Source organism: Solanum dulcamara, chromosome 6 (assembly GCF_947179165.1).
Source record: "Solanum dulcamara chromosome 6, daSolDulc1.2, whole genome shotgun sequence".
NCBI lineage: Eukaryota > Viridiplantae > Streptophyta > Magnoliopsida > Solanales > Solanaceae > Solanum > Solanum dulcamara.
The window spans coordinates 5,594,482-5,616,004 of record NC_077242.1 but is presented as its reverse complement, the minus strand read 5'-3'; the positions used below and the strand labels follow the sequence as shown (position 1 = coordinate 5,616,004).

Here is a 21,523-nt window from a genome sequence, read left to right as displayed (position 1 = left end):
TTTTATTTTTCTCTATTCAAATTGTAAAGTAGACATACACAATTATTAATTATAAAAAATCGCAATCCCTCCCCTTCTGTTACCTACTTTTACGAATTTCTTCGGTATACCTCAATACAAGACAAGCGCAGGAAAGGATAAACAATCAAGGTGTTAAACATAATGGTTTAAAGTATCAAATGTCTACTTAAAATTTAAAATTTATTTTATTTTTAGAATTTATAAGATAAACTAAAAAAAATGAAAAAAGTTCCTTTGATTTTTTTCTTTATTTAAGCATTCGTTATTATTATTTATTTTTTTTAAAAAAACAAACTCAAATTAGACTCTAACAAGATTTAAAAAAAAAAAGATTAGAACTTTAAGCAATTCAAGAACAAAAAAATTAATAGCAAACTTAATACTTTGGAAAGAAACAAACCTCATATAAGCTAAAACATAATTATATAAATTTATAAAAAATGTAACATCTAATATATAAAAAGGGTTTTGGGTTGGGGGTGGGCTGGGGGGAGAGCAACAAGGTGGGGGTTGGGGATGGTGGGTGGTGGGGGTGGGAAGAGGGGCATGGGGCCACGACTTAAAGGTAAGTCGCTGGCTGTGGTGCGACTTGTAAGTCGCATCCTGCCATGTGACTTCCTTTAATGGTGGACTGAAGTCCGTCAACTGACAAAGGGAAAGTTACACCACAAGGGTGTGCTTTTTCCGTTTTGTTTTTTTCCATAAATCAATTGCCGTTTTGCAATTTTTGCAAAAAAAATTACCCTTTCGGCACCGGACTCTCTCTTCTTCATCATCAAGTACCAATGTTGAAGTTATCTTCCTCATTGATTTATTCTTCTTCAAATGTAAATGTGTTATGTCAATGTGGGGTTGCACTATATATGACGTTAAAACAATAAAAAATGGCATAGAAATTAGGAAATGAACTTACCTTAGTAGATTAAACTCTAAAATCGTGATTAAACTCCAAAATTGTCTGCAATCTTCGACGATATATACCTTCGACAAAACACCCAAAATCACTTCGAAATTTCACTAGAATAACTAAAATAAGATCAATTTGTTAGGTTTTTCTCGTCACCGTCACTGAACAATGAAGTGTGTTTGGTGGGGAAAATGAAGTGTCTTTAACTTTTAGAGTTTATTTTGATTTTATTTCAGGATGTTGGTATGTAAATTATTTGAAGTGGTTGAGAATTTAGATTGGTTGTACTTTCCACATGGGAAAGGTGGATTTCACGCGCACAATCAAAAAAAAATATTTGCTGAAATTTTGTGTCATCTCAGCTAAGTGGGTTTAAAAGTTACAAATTATGGATGATTCAGGGGTTCAATAGGAAGATGTCGTAGTTGATGTGCCTAAGAGGAAAAACCAAACAAGTTCAAGGGTAGGTTTACGTATTCTACCTTTTATATTTATGTATAAAAAAGTACTCATTCTTTTCGGGATAAATTAAAATGGAAAGTATCACATAAATTGGAACAAAGTGTTGGGCTAAAACGGCTCAAACTTCAAAGATACTCTTAATATTGTGTGATATTGTCCGCTTTGAATAAAAAATTAACGATTTTTCCTAGAAAGTTTCACACCATTAATAAGAGTATCTAACTCTTTGTATGTAGCTCATTCTTTTCAGCTACCAATGTGGACCTTTGTTCGCACACCTAATAATACCAAAGCTCAAAGATTGTGTATGCGTCTTCAAATCTACGGATAAATATGGTAAACTGATTAATAGACGGGCAAAGACATGTATTCGGGCCTCATGCCTCACTCCGTCATCTTCATACTCATTTTACCAAATCATTGATTCTTATATACTAGTTGTTGGATTTAAACGATTCAAAAATACTCTTAATATGATGTGATATCTATTGTACACTTTGAACTAAATCCGCATGATTTTCTCCCAAATGTCTCATACCATTAAGCAGTCAGTACTTTATGTTATCATTAATGTAAAATGGATTTATTTTTTGAAGTTGCTATGAAGAAAAGAAAAGGGTGCTTTCAACGTTAAATTTGATGTTTTGTATCATTGTTACGACACATACAACACTACTACTGTCTACTAAAGTCTTTTTTATTCCTGCCACTAAGCTTTTAAAATATTATGGATGTCGATTTTTTTTTTGTTGGCTGCACAATTAAAGTTAGTTAAAAAGATTAACCACTCGGTTAAACTCGAAAATGAATAATATAATACTATATTAAGAGCAGAGTATCTTTAGGTTAATTGGCTTAGCCCAACTATTAATTAATATTAAAATTAATGATTCAATGAAATGAGTTTAGCGGAAAAGGTATGGTGATGGTGTGGGCTCAATTAACTATTTTTATCATGCGAAAAATAGTTCAGAGACACACGCACAAAAAAAAATCTAGCTAGCTTTGAGCCTCAAATGGTCATAAATGCTCTGTCATCGGTCATCGATCATATGGGCAGCACATAGTGAATCTCAAAAATTAACGCGTAGCTAAGTCAATGAAATTTAGTTCATCAGGAGGAAAATTTGTGAGGTGATGGATCACTTGCAACTTAATTCAAAGAGATTATTGGGTGTATGAAATACAATATCAAATTTGTAGAAATATATTTTTAATGATGTGAGGCCATTTGAGAACTATGGAACGAAATTTGACTCCAAAATCCTATATAAGTCAATTAGTGAAATATTAATAGGTTTATGTCCTGAGTTTCATAAATATAGGTTCATTTGTGATGAATTAGATGATCAAAAGGTGCATATTTCTTATTTTCGTTAGAATTAATGTCAAATATTGTAATAGGATAGTAGATGCTTTTTTATCTTTTATCCTTAAATACAAGTTTCAAATTTGAGCATTGAAATTATCGTATAATTGTTAGGACGCGATATGTTTTACCTTCATGATAGGATTTTGTGGAGCGAATCCCAGTTAATGAGACCCTAAAATGGGCATCGAACACTAAATTTAGATAGAAACCAAAATGATTTGAATCAATAAATAGATTATTTGTCCAAGCCTTTTAGAAGTTACTTGGGTTGATATATGCTAAACAACGGGATATATCCAAACTCGTCCAACTCTTGCCAAATTTAATTTTTTTTTGTTCATTTTCCCTCTATTCTAGGAACATATAACATATCAAACAAACAAACAAAAAAATTTAAAAAAATATTCTAACAAGATTTCTCATAGATATACACTTGTACTCCGGCTAATAAGGGAAAGGTTTTTTTTTTTTCAAATCCAAGTTTGACTCTGATTAGATCAGCTACATACTAATCAACCTAATATATATTGAAATGAGTTGAATTTGAACTGATCAAATTAATTGAATTAATAAATGTGACGATCATTAACCTATCCAAACTTTGACAATTTAGTCGGGCCAGATCTTCATAGGGTGGTGACCAATTTAAATTTCAACATTTAGGCGGGTCATAATTTCGTGAGCTAATTTTGTCACCCCTAATAAATACTTTACCCAACTTAAGAATATGGACGGTTGAAGCTGAAACAAGTTATAATTCGATGTCCTAATAGCCTGAAATATTAGTTTAGGGACAACATTAGACTTCAGAGAAGAGTTTTGGGAGTTGAATGTCATCTTTTTCGTCCAAAATATATTTCTTCCTCCTCAAGCTGAAGAAAAGTATCAGTCCACAAGAAGCCTATTTATACTCCCATTTTCTGCAAATCCTCTTTACTGCTGGAACTTTGCATCATCGTCTTCAACCTCTCGATTGTATGTGAAATTTGATCTCAAATGCAATGTGTTTGAATTTTCGCCTTAAATTACTCAAGTTATGTGCTTTTTCCTCGACGATAGAGATTATTCCTGTGTAATTTGATCCTTTTTGGGTTACTTCTAACTTAATTTTTGTATTAAGTATGGAATAAAGTAGATTGTGCACATTTTCTGGGTAAATCCGTGAATATTTCAATTTTTGTTATAGCAATTAAATTTAAGAAAAACTAACCTGAGATCATACTTTGTTAGATCCGTGCAACAATGTTAAAATTTTGATATGATATTAGTTGCAGGGAAAGTAGAAAAGAAATGGACATTTTGTTGGTGTTCAACGAAGTTATTTTCGGTCTATTTACATTATTGGTGAATTAGTTAATCATGGCTTATAATAGTGATTCAGCGTTTATAATCGCAGTAAGGATGTTAATTAAGCTAGTGATTATACTCTCTGACTTATACTGTTTTTACTCGGCACATTATCATTTCACAGGTTTCAACTGAAAATTAGTCCTCAACGTAATGGGTGATAGTCAGTATTCTTTCTCGCTTACGACTTTCAGGTATAGGTTATGAGATAGAGCTTGTATGTATTGGATCAATTATGTATTTTCTTCTCAATTGTGATGTCTGATATCGTAATATGTTGTGGCATAGCCCATCTGGAAAGCTTGTTCAGATCGAGCATGCCTTGACTGCTGTTGGATCTGGCCAAACATCACTCGGAATTAAAGGTAACTCAAGGTCTAATTTAAGTGCAAAAGTTATTGATATAGCAATAGTTTTAACATAAGTCCACGACTATTTGCTATTCAGCACATTCACTTGATTTGTATTATGAAAAAGGTTAACGTAGAGAATGCCGAACAAGTTAACTCTGAAGTATTTCAAAGCAAATCTTGTAACATCGTTTTACTTCTAGTTGTTGATTTTAATGCTTTTGGCTTTGTAACATAGATGACTTGCATTCCCAAACTGGGATCTTTAAATTAGTGAAGAATGTAGTTGTGATTTTATAAATCAATAATACTATAATAGGATACATATATGTCCTTCAGGTATTGTGGTGTCATTCTACGTATCATTAAAGAATTCCTCGTGGAGAAGTTTCAAGCTTTTGTTTTCCTAGCTCGATTATAAGTTGTGTAGTTCTTGTAGTGATTTTATATATCCTACTGTATGACTGCAGCTTCTAATGGCGTTGTAATTGCTACTGAGAAGAAATTACCATCCATCTTAGTTGATGAAGCATCTGTAAGTATATTCCATAAAACTTATCCTCCGTTGTCTACTTATGAATGAATGTTCATTGTTAATTATAGTAGCCAGACTGACCGTTGATAGCTAATCAAAGATAAAAGCGCTCTTGTTTCTCTCTCTAGAGTTGATTCTAGTGCTTTTATTTTGATACTGTAACTTCTTGTTGATAAAAATTTCCAATGACTGTATTGTGTGAGTAGAAGTTTGCAGTTCAGTGATAAGTTAGGCATAAATGAAGATATCTTCTGTTTAGTTCCATCTATGAATACCTGGTCTGACATCCAATTAAGCTTCATCAAGATTGAAACAAGTGATGGTTTTTTATTAAGTTAAGATAATTAGTGTGTTTGCGTATGTATTGAAGATATATAAATTTGTTATCTATGTTTAGTTTACTGCTCTGTAGAGTTATATTCTAAATTATATTCACAAATGCAGTCAGCCAGTCACCAGGTTACAACATACCAAGAAGTTCATTCCAGTTCGTAGTCTTAAGTGTTAAATTCGTATTTTCTGTGGTTCAGTGATATGTATTTCATACCTATCATGTTTGTGGACTGCATGGGCATTCCAATTGTTTATTGTTTTTGCTTTACATTCCTTAACCTTTGCCATGTTGTGATTTCCTTGTAGTTAACCCTTCTATACCTGATGCTTTGAAATGTATAACAGGTGCAGAAAATTCAGACGTTGACACCAAATATTGGAGTTGTCTACAGGTACAATCTGTTAGATGATAGACAGATAGAGCATAAAAAATTTCTTATGGGATGGTGCTTTGTCCGTAGTTGGATCAGCAAATCGATTGGCGATTCGCCTTGCTTAGCTAATTGCTATTCAATAGAACTTGTAACTAAAAACTGGTTACACGTGGAAGGATGGTACCTTTGAAAGCTAATGTTATTCTCTTGGTCTTGGTGCTACTTCTGTCCTAAATTTATCTAACAATGTCAGTAATGCATCAATATATGCCTTGCAAATGGTCTTGGTTCTCTGATATATCCTTCCAGGAGATGTTTTTTATGTTATTGTGGTTATTGCGCTACCTCTGGTAATCTCTCTAATACCAACATTTTATTCCTTCTTGCAGTGGCATGGGCCCTGATTCTCGAGTTTTGGTTCGGAAAAGTAGAAAGTCAGCTGAGCAATATTACCGACTCTATAAAGTATGAATTAGCTTTTATCAAATCTCATTTCTATGATTCAATTACTGTAATTCCTTATTGATTCAAGTGTAATGTTACCACTTTGCTGGTCTGAGATTCTCACAGTTGATATTACTGTCCTACTATTTGGCAATTTGAGATGCTTCTTCTTTGTCATGTTGCTAAGATATAAAGTCGTTGTCTAATCTTACTCTTGCTTTACGGAGGCTGATATTTTCTATTGGAGCTCCCTTTTCCCTTAACCTGCATTGTTTGTCTCACACTAATGCTTTAATGTGAATGTTGCTTTAGCATACTTTGTTTTTCTACATTTGCTTGATTTGTCTATGTGGTGCATAGGAACCAATCCCTGTTACACAGCTGGTGAGGGAAACTGCTGCTGTCATGCAGGAATTCACCCAATCAGGGTAACCACTCTTTTATTCCATACTTCCACTTCACAAGGAGGATCCTATAATATATACTGGTCAATGGTCATATTTAAAAAATTTCAGTTCTCTTATATTTGTCCTTTGAGGCTATTAGTCTTCTGCCAGATGTTTCTCTGCTCTGTGTCAGGCTATATCTGATATTAGTCATTACCCTAGCCTAAGTGGCAGACCCGGTGCATTCATGTTTTTAACTTAAGTTTAGGTTTTTAACGGACTGATTAATTTAATTGGACTGAACAAGTTTTGTACTCTAATGATTGGTAATGGAATTTATAAACTAATATAAAAATAATCACTACTCGAATTTAAACCAGTTACTATATGTGATTATCATCTTTGTGAATCTCATTGTGTTAAATGGACTCTCTATCTTGTCACTTCAGTTTCTATCTTGCAAATAAGATTTATAAGTATTATTGCATCATGGATATCATAAGTTGAGCGAACTATCATGGCATTAAATTCATGAGTTATATGATGAAACTCTGGGAACATAAAGCCGTAGACTCAGGCAACTAGAGTGACAGAACCAGTTTAGATTTATGCCCGGTAGATCTGCAACGGAGGCTATATCCTTGATAAGAAGATTGATGGAAATTAATTGCGAAAGGAAGAAAGATCTACACATGGTATCCATTGATTTAGAGAAACTTATGATAGGACACCACAAAAGGTCCTTTGGTGGGTGATGGAGGAGAAAAAAATTCATAGTAAATATATAAATGTCATATAGGAAATGTATGAATGAACTATCATTGGTGTAATGTCATGAACAGTAGTAGGAGATATGAAGGAGTTTCCTATAATAGTAGGTCTATACCCCGGAATGACATTGAGCCCTTGCTTATCCTAGTTATGGATGAGCTAACCAAAATCAAGACAAAAGAAGGTCACATGGTTTTTGCTATTTGTTGATGATATTGTGTTAATTGACAAAACCAGCGAAGGCCTCAACCATAAGTTTGAAGTATGAAGAAGCACTTGGGAGAGTAACGGTTTTAGGATAAGCAGAAGTAAGACTGAATCAATGAGACTAGATGGAATTGCAGTGTCAAAATGCAAATAATTTAAATATTTAGGCTTGTTTCAAGAGAAAAGAATAATAGATGAAGATGTTGCCCATAGAATTAAAACTAGATGGTTGAAACGTAGAAGTGTTAATTGGGTGTTATGTGATGGAACGATGCCTACCAAAATGAATGGTAAATTCCACAAAATAGTTTAAGATCGACAATGTTATATGGTAGTGAATGTTTGGCAGATAAAGTCCAACATATCAATAAGATATGTGGTTGCTAAGATGGATGTGCGGTCATACAAGATTAGATAAGAATAAAAATGACCAAATTTGGTAGAAGGTGCAAGTACCACACATTGAGGATAAAATGAGAGGTCGCTTGGGATGGTTTGGTCATGTCCTGCACTGACCTACGGCTGCACTGGTTCGTAAGTGTGAAGCTATAGTGAGTGAAGGTGTTAAAAGGGACGAGGTAGACCTAAAATCATATGGAAGGAAGTTATCTTGAAAGACTATAATTACTGGAATCAATGAAGATTTGGCTAAAGATAGAGAAAGATTCATATAGATAATATCTATTAGTTGGGGATAAGTTTTCGTCTAGTTAGTACGTTGATTTTGGATTTGTTGCTTTGCTAGGAGTATTTTGACATTATCATAGATTTATATGTCAGTAATGTAGAGAAACATGGTCAGTGAGTACTCATATTGCCGATCCCAGCTTGTTTGGACATGAGGCGTAGTTTTTGTTGTTGAATACCTTAAGTTATCACTGGAAAAACAATTCTAGTTGTTAATTAATAATCTTTTAACATTAAAAACATTCCTCTCTTTGGACAGTAATTTCTTACCTATGGTTGGTAGGTAGATTTCTGAGTTAGGGTAATTCCTAAGGAATATTTGTTGGATTACTGGGGCTACACAAGCCTCCTTTATCAAGGATGAAGCAATGTGTACTACAGTTTGTTTTGGTCAATTCCAATTTTCCCGCCGTTCTTTGGTACTTCAAGAAGGAAGAATGAAAGCATTTCTGAAAGTTGAGGTTAAATTTGGTTGCTAAACTTTTGGATCGTTTGGATGGGCTCTCTTTTCATGTTAGCGTATATATTAATTGTTGTGTTGACGTCACTACTTTAGATCCATCAAACTATCAACTGTAAAGCAGGCAAAGCCATATCTTTCTTGAATCTAAATCCAAATTGCTCATCTGTATCTATTCATGATTTTCTTTTGGATGTTCAAGAAAGAGCTCTCTGTAGTTTCTTGGGCAATCCCTTACTTCCCTTTGTTTTTCTGTTTTCTCCGGTACAGTGGTGTAAGACCATTTGGTGTTTCACTCTTGGTTGCGGGATTTGATGAGGGTCCACAACTATATCAGGTATGTTGTCTATCAGTGCTGGTGTGATCTTTCTGTTCTGACGTGTCTGATTTGGTGATTTGTACTTTGTGGGGTGAATTTACATAGTTTGTACAAATTTTCTCCGTGGTGCTTCACTTGCTACTTTGGCAGGGAGCTTTTATTCTTTGTAATAAAGCTTGTTTACTGAGCTGCAGCCTGCAGGTTCCTTTGTTGCTTGAACTCTTTTCATATTCAGCTTATTTTTCTCATTTTAGGTGGATCCATCTGGTTCGTACTTCTCTTGGAAGGCTTCAGCAATGGGAAAGAATGTCTCTAATGCCAAGACATTTCTCGAGAAGAGGTGAATCATTATTCATTAAAAAAATTGATCGTGTTATTCATAAAAAAATATTTAACCCCATTTTTCTTATTTCTCGTGCTATCTTTTTAACATTTACTGTTTCTACTATGGAAGTTACTGTCTGATTTAATATAACAATTACCAGTTTTAGAAGACTCATCTTGACCAGCTAATTCATGAGTTTGTAGCCCCTAATAGTTTTGGTAAAATGAGGACAATAATATCTCCTCAATGACCCACAGATGTCTAATTCTTCATCGGTTCATTCCATCATTGGTGAACTGTCTTGATCTTTTACCGTGCTCCATCTTTGTAGCAACCTGCTATTAACTCTACACTGCTTCTTGCACTTCCTCATCTTTTACCAAAAGTTGCAAAAAGTAGTTGGAACAGCTTTTATGCAGGGGAAACATTCTTCACTTTGTGAATATGTTAATGATTTACATCTGTTCTATCATATTACTCTGGATGTGCTAAGGGTTATTACACGCACCGTATTGTAATTTATAAGCCTCATGGCAACAGAAGATGTGTGGGGTGAAAAAGGAGGAAATCTGTAATGGGATGTGTTTATTGGATTTCTACGAATGAGCTAGGAAGAGGATTGTTGGTGATGATCAACTGATTTGCTTGAAACAAGAAGCTAGCAGAGGGCTTCTGCCCATACTGCTTTGTGAAATCAGTTGGTGCTAGCAATTGGAGATATAGGTCAAACTTTGACATGCCTCTGAAGGATGTTAACCATTTTTCTCTCCCACAATGTCAAATGTTGTCTGCATGCTGGAACATTGTCTTATTGGCCAACTACATGGCCTATTAATTTGGGGTGCTTTACAATCTGTTTGATTACTGCTGAAGTATTATTAGTGTTTAAAACATAACATTCCTATTCCACTTAGGTACACGGAGGAAATGGAGCTCGATGATGCTGTACACACTGCTATACTTACATTGAAGGAGGGGTAAGATTAACTTCTTCCTCTATGCAGGAGCTGTCTATTCTATATGAAATATCCCCTTTGATGGGGTGTGTGTTTCTTCGACCCTCTGGATGATTTTGGTGTCCTCTATAATTCACTTAATATTTGTTGACACCACCAAAAAACAGGATTTAAATCTTGTTTGTCATGTCAAATATATAGTACCATAAATATCATGCACTTGAACGTGTCCAGAATTGCGCGACCATAAATATCATGCAAAGTTTCTTTATTGACATTCTGTCCCCCTTCCCCACACCTAGTTGTAATGACCTTACAAATAAAATCCTGAACAATAATAATAAAAAAATTCCTTTAAAATAACTTATTTTCGGTATTCATCCAGATTCGAGGGACAGATCTCCAGCAAAAACATTGAGATTGGCATTATTGGAACAGACAAAGTATTCAGGTAAGTGTCTTCTTGTCCTTGAGTTTTAACATGAGTCCACTCTGTTAGCCGGTTACCAAAACAGTAGTTCATATCCTTGCAGAATTCTCACTCCAACCGAAATAGATGATTACCTACAAGAAGTGGAATAGATTATCTTTTCCGCCAAAAGGAATTGGAAGTAGATGTTGGATAGGAAGCATGGACGGGGGCGTATCACAAGCTCAACTATTGAAGGTTCTGGCTGGCTTGGTTATAAATTTGACGTTTAATCAAACCAAACGTAGTAGTATGTTTGTTGGTCATGTTATGGTGTTATTTATTGCCTGATTTATGCTCTGAAAAGCTTAATATGGGCTTTCTCAGTTTCTTGAATTTACATATTGTTCAAGTGCTTCCAGAAACACATCAAAAAGAGAAGCATTACATTGCATGAACTGCAAAGTTGGAAAGTTAAGTAAAATTATGAAAGAAAATAAGGTCGTCTTGTATAAGATAGGATATACATAAAAATGATCATATGGGGCTCTTTGTTTTGACAATTATCGACGTAATAGTTTCCATATCTTTAAATTTTGCTTTAATATATACCATTTACATGAATGCATATATTCATTAGTTAGTGAATAATAAAGGCAGAGACATTGAATGTTTGGTATATTCTGATGTTACATGTGTTTCACTGAAATTTATACCATGATATATAGTCTAGACTCTTAAGTCGAAAGAGATTTTTTTTTTTATTTATTTTAACAACGTTGGAGAAGAAAATTGGTTCCCACCCTTTAGAAATTAGCCAACTTTACATTAACGATAGCAACAACATTCCAATTAGGGATGGTAAAGCATTTTTATTAAGAGATGCACATTGAAATTTGATTCTAAAAAGAGTACATAAAATTTGAAAGCAAAATCCAAATGACTACAACTTCCTTAGATCCTAGCCTCAAGTTTATCAGCTTGGCTAAAAAAATTCCCGGCACCTAAAAAATTCGTGGGATAACACACGAAAAATTGAAAAAATCACCTAATTCTTGTTGCGCCGCCCCTCAAATGCTCCTAGATGATGTAGAAGCGCCGTCGAGCCTACAAGAGTCGTTCCCCAGGTTGTTACAGACGATACCAAAGAAGAATCTAAGAAAATTCAATCCGGACACCTGACACCTAAACAATCTGTGGTGTAACACAAATGAAAAACTAGCAAAATCGCTTAATTTCTGTTGCGTCACCCCTAAAATTCTCCTAAATGCTGTAGAAGCACCTTCGGGGCTACTAGAGTCATTCCAAAGGTCATTACGGACGCTACCAAAGAAGAATTCAAGAAAATTTGATTTGGGTAACACACACGAAAAACAGGCAAAAATACTTAATTTCTGTTGCGCCACCCCTAAAGTGCTCCTAAACGTCATAGAAGCTCCTCCGGGGCTGCAGCAGTCGTTTCCAGGTCGTTACAGACACTATCAAATAAGAATCTGAGAAAATTCGTCCTGGACCCCAGATACCTAAAAAATCAGTGGGATAACATATACGAAAAACTAACAAAATTGCATAATTTCTGTTGCATCACCCCTAAAATGCTCCTAAGCGCCGTAGAAGTGCTGTCGGGGCTACTGTAGTCGTTCCCTGGGTCGTTACGGACGCTAGCAAAGAAGAATTCAAATAAATTCGACCCGAACCCCTAGTAAACTCGTAAAATTATTTAATTTCTATTGCGTTGCCCCTAAAATACTCCTAAACGCCGTAGAAGTGCCGCCGGGGCTACTAGAGTTGTTCCCCAGGTCGTTACAGATTCTATCAAAGAAGAATCTAAGAAAATTCGATCCGGATCTGAGGTACCTAAAAAATCTGTGGACTAACACACACGAAAACTGGCAAAATGGCCTAATTACTGCTGCGTCGCCCCTAAAATGATCCTAAAAGGGTAGAAGCTCTGCCGGGGCTACTAGAGTCGTTTACTAGTTTTTACGAACATTACTAAATATGAATCCAAGAAAATTCAGCTCGGAACCCCGGCACCTAAAAAATCTATGGGCGAACACATTCGAAAAACTGGCAAAATCATCTAATTCTTATTGTGTTGCCCCTAAAATGCTCCTAAATAACGTAGAAGTGTCACCGAGGCGGAGTCGTTCATAGGTCGTTATGGACGCTATTAAAGAAGAATCCAAGAAAATTCGACCTGATCCCCCGACAACAAAAAAATCTGTGGGCTAACCCAAACGAAAAACTAGCAAAATCGCATAATTTATGTTGCGTTGCCCCTAAAATGCTCCTAAATGCCATAGAAGCGCCTCTAGGGCTACTGGTGTTGTTCCCCAGGTCGTTATGGATGCTACCAAAGAAGAATCTAAGAAAATTCGATCCAGGTAACACACATAAAGAACTGACAAAATCACATAATTCCTTTTGCGTTACCCCTAAATGGCTCTTAAATGTCGTAGAAGCGCAGACAGGGTTACTGAGTCGTTACCCAGTCGTTACGGATCTTATTAAAGAAGAATCCAAGAAAATTCGATTCGGACCCAGGCATCTAAAAAATCTGTAGGCTAAAATACGAAAAACTAACAAAATCACCTAACTCTTGTTGCGTTGCCCCTAAAATTCTTCTAAATGTCGTAGAAGCAGTGTCGGGGCTAGTAGAGTCGTTCTCCAAGTTGTTACGGACATTTCTACGAAAGAATCCAAGAAAATTTGATCCGAACCCCTGTCACTTAAAAAATCTAGGGGTAACATACGAATAACAGCCAAAATTGCCTAATTTCTGCAGCGTTGCCCCTAAAATGCTTCTAAATGCCATAGAAGTGTAGCTGGGGCTCCTGGAGTTTTTCCCTAGGTCGTTACAGATGTGACTTAAGAATCCAAAAAAATTCGACACGGACCCCCAATACCTAAAAAATCCATGGGCTATAACACACACAAAAAACATGCAAAATTGCCTAATTTCTGTTGTGTCGCCCCTAAAATTCTCTTAAATGCCATAGAAGTGCCGCCGAGGCTACAAGAGTCATTCTGTAGGTCGTTACGGATGCTACTACAGAAGAATCCAAGAAAATTTAATCCGAACCCCCGGCATCTAAAAAATCTGTAGGCTAACACATACGAAAAACTGGAAAAATTGCTTAATTCCTGTAGTTGTTCTCAAGTTGTTATGGATGCTACTAAAGAGGAATCCAAAAAAATTTGACCCAGACTCCTAGCACCTAAAACATTCGTGGGTTAACACAATAAAAAAACTGGCAAAATTGCGTAATTCCAGGTGCGTTGCACTATAATAGCACTGCTGAGGCTACTGGAATCATTCCTTGGTCACTACGGACTCTAATAAAGAAGAATTCAAGAAAATTTGATTCGAACCCCCGACACCTAAAATATCTGTAGGCTAACACACGAAAATTTAGCAAAATCGTCTAAATCCTGTTGCGTCACTCCTAAAATGATCCTAAATGCGATAGAAGTGTCATCGGGGCTATTTGAGTTGTTCTCCGGTCCCTTACAGACGCTATTAAAGAAGAATCCAAGAAAATTAGATCCGTACCCTCGACACCTAAAAAAAATTATGGGCTAACACACATGAAAAACTAGCAAAATTACCTAATTCCTATTGTGTCGCCTCTAAAATGGTCCTAAACATCGTTGAAGCGCTACCGGTGTTACAAGAGTCGTTCCCCAAGTCGTTACGACTTCTAGTAAAGAAGAATCCAAGAAAATTTCACTCGGACCCTTGGCACACAAAAAATCCGTAGGCTTTTTACACACTAAAAACTGGCAAAATCGCCTAATTCCTACTGCGTCACCCCTAAAATGCTCCTAAACGCCACAGAAATGTCACTGAGGCTATTAGAGTTATTTCCCAGGTCGTTATGGATGCTACTAAAGAAGAATCCAAAAAACTTTGCCCCAGGCCCTTGACATCCAAAAAATCCGTGGACTAACACACACGAAAAACTAACAAAATCGTCTAATTTCTGTTGCGTCGCCCCTAAAATGCTCCTAAACGCTGTAGAAGCGCCACCGGGGCTATTAGAGTCGTTCTCCCTGTCGTTACGAATGCTACTATAGAAGAATCCAAGAAAATTTAACCTGGACTCCTGATACCCAAAAATCCATGGGCGTTCACATATAAAAAAACTGGATAAATTGCCCAATTACTATTGCGTCGCCCCTAAAATGCTCTAGAACGCCATAGACTCTCAGCACCCAAGAAAATTATACCCTGACTCCCAACACCCCAAAAAATTCATAGGCTAACACACACGAAAAATTGGCAAAATCTTTTAATTCCTAATGCGTCCCCCCTAAAATGCGGTTGAAGCGTCACCGGGGCTATAAGAGTCATTTCTCAGGTCGTTATAGACGCTACTAAAGTAGAATCCATGAAAATTTGACTCGGACCTTTGGCACCTAAAAAATCTATGGGCTAACACTCACGAAAAACTGGCAAAATCATCTAATTCCTTTTGCGTCGCCCCATACGAGAAACTAGAAAAATTGCCTAATTATTATTGCATCGCTCTTAAAATGCTTCTAAATGTCGTAGAAGAGCCATCGGGGCTACTAGAGTCATTCTCCCGGTCGTTATGAACGCTACAAAAGAAGAATCCGGGAAAATTTGACCTAAACCCCCAGCACTTAAAATATTTGTAGGCTAACACACATGAAAAACTAGATAAATCACCTAATTCTTGTCGCGCCTCCCCTAAATTGCTCCTAAGCGCCATAAAAGCGTCATCGGGCTACTGGAGTCATTTGACAGGTCGTTACGGATTCTACTAAAGTAGAATACAAGAAAATTCAACTCGAACCCCCTGCACCAAAAAATTCGTGGGCGTTAACACAAACGAAAAATAGCAAAATCGCCTAATTCCTTTTGCTCGCCCATAAAATCCTCCAAAATGCCGTAGAAGTGTCGTTGGGTCTACTGAATTCATTCCCTAGGTCATTACAGAGTCTACTAAATAAGAATCCAGGAGAATTCAATCTGTACCTCTAGCACCTAAACTATCTATGGGCTATTACACACAAAAAACTGACAAAATCGCCTAATTTCCGTTGTGTCGCTCCTAAAATACTCTTAAACGCCGTAGAAGCACAGTCGGGGCTACTAGAGTCATTCTCTAGTTAGTTACGAACGCTAATAAAGAAGAATCTAAGAAAATTTACCTGGACCCTTGGCACGTAAAAAATCTGCGAGTACCACACACAAAAAAGGCAAAATTTTCTAATTCTTGTTGCGTCGCTCCTAAAATATTCCAAAATGCCATAAAACTGCCATTGGGGCTATTGGAGTCATTTCCCAGTTCATTACGGACGCTACAAAAGAATAATCCACAAAAATTCAACCTAGACCCCAGCACCCAAAAAATCTATAGGCTAACACACACGAAAAACTAGAAAAATTGCCTAATTCCTATTGTGTCATCCCTAAAAAGATCCTAAACGTTGTATAAGCGCCACCGGGGCTTCTAGAGTCATTCTCCTGATTGTTATGGGCGCTACTAAAGAATAATCCAAGAAAATTAGACCTGGACCCAAGAATCCAAAAAATAGCACACACATGAAAAACTGGCAAAATCTCTTAATTCCTCTTAGGTCGCCCCTAAAATGCGCCACCGAGACTATTGAAGTCGTTCCCCAAGGTCATTACGGACACTATATAAGAAGAATACAAGAAAATTCGACTCAAACCCTCAATACCCAATTCCTATTGCATGACCCATAAAATGTTTGTAAACCCCGTAGAAGCACCACCGTGGCTACTGAAGTCGTTCTCAGGTCGTTACGGATCTTAAAAAAGAATAATCTAAGAATATTCAATTTGGGACCTCAAAAATCTGTGGCTAACACATAGGAAAAATTGGCAAAGTCGCCTAATTCCTGTTGCATCACCCCTAAAATTCTCCTAAACATTGTACAGGTACTATCAATGTGTAACGACCCTTTAGGTCGTTTTGAATGCTAGGGCTTTTTATTTCATAAAAGACTCATCCCGTAAATTCTTAATTGGGTATTTTGGATTAGTCGATAATTGCGGTTATTTAGTTGAGGGATAAACTTATATAACTTATTTAATTAGTGGGTTAAAGTGTTAATTTAATTAACACCATATACCACTTTATTTATTAATATAGGTTATTGAGATGTATCACTTTAATACATAAGATATTAGAAAAATTAAGAACAAGGGCAGAAGATTACCTGTGCGGCGTCGACCGTAAAACGAAGCCTCCAATTTGCTTCAGGTAAATAATCCACGCCTAAATATTTGATTATGAATATAGGTAGTCATGTTACTATTATCATTATCATGATAACTGATGAAAGAGGAATGAAAGAAATTAAATGGGGGGAAATTTGGTTGCTGCACTGCACGTATTGGTATTATTATTAATTTAATAATGTTTTGGTTTCTACTGAGCATTGATGAGATGACAATTCATCATCTATTACTATATAAGTTAATTCACAAATATGTTGCTTTGATTCCGTGATGGAATTTCTGTACAGCATTAGAAATTTAATTCCGCTTTTGATATATTGAGATAAGTAATTAAATATTAGGTGTATTGTATTATATGAAAATCATTAGAGTTATGATATTGGAGGAATTGGGGGCTTAACCCTAGGCTTGAGTTTTAGGAAATTGATTATAGAGTTGGGTAAGTTGTTGGGTTTAGATTAAACATATGTATAATACTAGCATCTACGGATTAGTCTGCTTACGAATATTGTATATTTGATAGATTGGAAACGTGAGGCTTCGAAGAAGGGAAAAACATTGGTGAATTAGCTTGCTTGACTTCAGTTTTTCGGTTAAGGTAGGTTATGGTTTTTATTCTATATCATAGATAGACTCTTAATAGTGATTGATATTCATTGGGTAATATGTGTGAAGTTTACTACGCATTTAATTATTGTGGTTTGGATGGTTGATATGTTGTTGTGATTGGTCTAAAATCTCGAGGCCACGAAATCCATAATCTTGAACTGGCCCTATCAAAAATGGTGCCTTGAATAAAGAAGGTTTGATGAAATATTGTTAATGAAATGGAATGTAATCATGAAGAATGATAAATTAATTATATTTGGATCGGGTGTCACGTTCCGATATGATATATTTGGATCGGGTGTCACGTTCCGATACGATATATTTGGATTGGGTGTCACGTTCCGACACGGTATATTTGGATCGGGTGTCACGTTCCGGCACGATAATATTAAAGGAAAATAAATTAAAATTACTTAATACTACCCAATCTCCAAAAACTCATATTTCAATAGAGTGCGATGTGGAGGCTTGAGTCCTTATATGTGATCTTGATATTATTGACTAGTTATGTAATTGTTCATTGGTTGCCACCTGTTAAGTGTTGTTGTTGACTTTTCACTATTATTTTATGTATATTAATTTCTATTTTGAGTCGGCCGATGATACCTACTCTGTACATATTGTCCTGTACTGACCCCTACTTGTATCTTTTCTTGTTTTATTTTGTGGAGTGCAGCGAGTGTTCCACAGACTTCGGGTCGACCTCAGCTCTAGTTAGTCTCAAGATCATCGGATTTCAGGGTGAGCTATCCTTCTAGCTCGTGATGGATTCCCTCGGTTAGGGCATAGTGTCTTTAGTTTTCGGACACATTTTGTTATTTGTTCATTTTGGTGCTTGATGTTTCCAGACTTAGTTTTAGAATTTAGATTTCCTTAATGTGATGACTTTCAGATTTTGGGGAACGTTATGTAGTAAACTCTTGTGGATTTTTAATTCTTACTTTATAAGTTTGAGCTACCGCGTTGTTGTTATACTTTATAAGTTGGGGTTCACATCTTTGGTTCTCCCACCTAGGAGGTTAAGGGTGGGTGTCACTCATGGCCCATTTTGGGTCGTGACACAATGTCATTGAAGTTGTTCTCGAGGTTGTAACAGACACTAATAAAGAATAATCCCCAAAAATTTGAGTTGTACCCCCAATACGTAAAACATTCGTGGTTAACATGCACGAAAAACTGACAAAATCATCTAATTTCTGCTACTCGCCCTTAAAATGCTTCCAAACATCGTAGAAGCATCGTCGGGGCTACTAAAGTCTTTCCCCAGGTCATTACGGACGTTACTAAAGAATAATCCAAGAAAATTTAACTCGGACAACCGGCTCCTAACAAATTCGTGGGCTAAAAAGCTCTTAAACTCCACAGAAGTGCCATGGGGCTGCTGGAGTCGTTCTTCAAGAACTTACAGATGCTACTAAAGATGAATCCAATAAAATTCGACTGGGACCTCTAGCACCTAAACAAAATGCAGGCTAACACACACAAAAACTGGCAAAATCTCTTAATTCCTGTTGCGTCACCGGTAAAATACCCCTAAACACCGTAGAAGAGCCATCGGGGCTATTGTAGTCGTTTCCCATTTCGTTACGGATGCTAACAAAAAACTAGCAAAATCCTGGGATAACATATACAAAAATCTAAGAAATCTTGGGATAACATATATAACAAACTAGCAAAATTGCCTGATTTCGATTACGTTTCTCATAAAATGCTCCTAAATTGCGTAGAATCGCAGCCGTTCCCCATTTCGTTACGGACGCTACTAACGACGAATTCAAAAAATTTCGACCTAGACCCCCGTCACTCAAAAAATCCATGGACTAACACACACGAATAACTGGCAAAATTGCTTAATTTTGGTTGCATCGCCCGTAAAATGCTCCTAAGCACCATATAAGCGCCATCGGGGTTACTAGAGTCTTCCCCAGGTTGCTACAGACTCAAATAAAGAAGAATCCAAAAAAATTCGATTCGGAGCTCCTGCATCAAAAAAATCCATGGGCTAACACACACAAAAAGCTGGCAAAATCACCTAATTTCTATTGTTTCGCCCTGGAAATACTCTTAAAGATGATAAAAGCGCCTCCATGGCTACCGTAATTGTTCTTAGGTTATTTCAGATGCTAGTATAGAATAATTGAAGAAAAATCGACCCGGCACCCCCAGCACCCAAAAAATTTGTGGGCTAACACACATGAAAAACTGGTAAATCGCTTAATTCTTATTACGTTGCCCCGTAAAATACTCCTAATTTCCGTAGAAGTGCTGCTAGGGCTACTTGAGTCATTTCCGAGGTCATTACGGACACTAAGAAAGAATAATCCAAGAAAATTTGACCCTGACCCCCGGCACCTAAAAATTTAATAGGCTACATACGAAAAATTGGAAAAATCGCCTAATTTCTGCTGGTTGCCCCTAAAATACTCACAAACACAATAGAAGCACCATCGGGGCTATTGTAGTCGTTCCGCAAGTCATTACGGATATTGCTAAAGAAGAATCGAAGAAAATTTGACCCAAACCCCTATTACCTAAAAAATTCATGGCCTAACACACACGGAATATTTGCAAAATTGACTAATTTCGATTGCGTTGCCCCTAAAATGATCATAAATGCCAAAGAAACGCCACTGGGGCTATTAGAGACCTTCCAAATGTCATTGAGGACTCTATTAAAAAAGAATCAAAGAAAATTCGATCTGAACCTCTGACACCTAAAAAATCTGTGGGCTAACACAAACAAAAAACTGGCAAAATCACATAATTCTTGTTGCATCGCTCGAAAAATGCTCCTAAATGTAGTAGAAGCACCACTAGTGCTATTGAAGTCGTTTCCAAGGTTGTTATGGATGCTATTAAAGAAGAAGCCAAGAAAATTCGACCTGAACCTCCAGCATTTAAAAAATTTGTGGGCTACCACATACAAAAAATTGGCAAAATCGTCTAATTTCTGTTGCATCACCAGTAAAATATTCATAAACACTGTAGAATCACCACTAGGATTTGACTCTAACCCCCGTAGTAAAAAATTATGTAGGCTAATATACACGAATAACTGGTAAAATCGCTTAATTCCTGTTGCGTTGCCTTAAAATGCTCTAAAACTTTAAAGAAGCACCGCCGGGGCTGCGGAGTCATTCCCCAGGACGTGATGCATGCAACTAAAGAAAATTTCTAAAAAAATTCGACTCAAAACCCCGGCACCCAAAATATTTATGGGCTAACATATACGAAAAACTAACAAAATCGTCTAATTCCTGTAGCGTCGTCCCTGAAATGCTCCTAAGCGCCATAGAAGCGCCATAGAAGCGCCCTAGGGATACTGGAATCATTCCCGAGTTGTTACAGATGCTACTAAAGAAGAATACAAAAAAATTTGACCTGAACTCCCGACTACCAAAAAATCTATGGGCTAGCACACATGAAAAACATGTAAAATCACCTAATTTTTATTGCGTCGCCCATAAAATGCTCATAAACACTATAGAAAAGCCATTGGGGATACTGTAGTCGTTTCTCTAAATTATTACGGATGTTACTAAAGAAGAATCCAACAAATTTGTTGGCTAATGTACACAAAAAAATGGCAAAATCGCCTAATTACTGTTGCGTCACCCATAAAATGCTCTGAAACATAGTATAAGCGCTGTCGGATCTACTGAAGTCGTTCCCCAGGTCGTTAAATATGCTACTAAAGAAGAATCAAAGAAAATTTGACCCGGACCCCGGCTCGAAAAAAATCCGAGGCTAACCCACACGAAAAAATTGACAAAATTACTTAATTTTTGTTGCGTCGCATGTAAAATGCTCCTAAACGCCGTAGAAGCGCAATCAGGGATACTGGAGTCATTCCACGGGTCGTTTGGAATTTGATCAGGACCCCCAGCACCCTAGAAAAATCCAAAAAAATTTGATCACGACCCCAGTACCCAAAAAAAATTGTGTGCTAACACACATGAAAAACTGACAAAATCTTCTAATTCCTGTTGCGTTACCCCTAAATTGCTCCTA

At 36.5% G+C, this 21,523-nt stretch overlaps 1 protein-coding gene across 1 annotated transcript; it reads left to right on the top strand.

Annotated features, from left to right (window-relative positions):
• Window positions 1-3,621: 3,621 nt before the first annotated feature.
• On the top strand, window positions 3,622-11,251 carry LOC129892615 (proteasome subunit alpha type-2-B-like). The gene is made up of 12 exons (XM_055968199.1): window positions 3,622-3,737; window positions 4,234-4,303; window positions 4,398-4,474; window positions 4,930-4,994; window positions 5,673-5,719; window positions 6,091-6,166; window positions 6,506-6,573; window positions 8,927-8,993; window positions 9,230-9,315; window positions 10,215-10,277; window positions 10,642-10,707; window positions 10,790-11,251. The coding sequence occupies exons 2-12, from the start codon at window positions 4,263-4,265 to the stop codon at window positions 10,836-10,838; spliced, it is 705 nt and encodes a 234-aa protein (XP_055824174.1). The 5' UTR covers window positions 3,622-3,737; window positions 4,234-4,262; the 3' UTR covers window positions 10,839-11,251.
• Window positions 11,252-21,523: the final 10,272 nt, after the last annotated feature.

What these genes read in the sequence shown, in the direction of transcription:
- LOC129892615 (XM_055968199.1), top strand. Translation starts at nt 4,263, where the DNA reads ATGGGTGATAGTCAGTATTCTTTCTCGCTTACGACTTTCAG. An exon ending in TTCTCGCTTACGACTTTCAG is followed by an intron (nt 4,304 to 4,397) that starts GTATAGGTTATG and finishes GTTGTGGCATAG; the next exon opens with CCCATCTGGAAAGCTTGTTC. An exon ending in AATATTACCGACTCTATAAA is followed by an intron (nt 6,167 to 6,505) that starts GTATGAATTAGC and finishes TGTGGTGCATAG; the next exon opens with GAACCAATCCCTGTTACACA.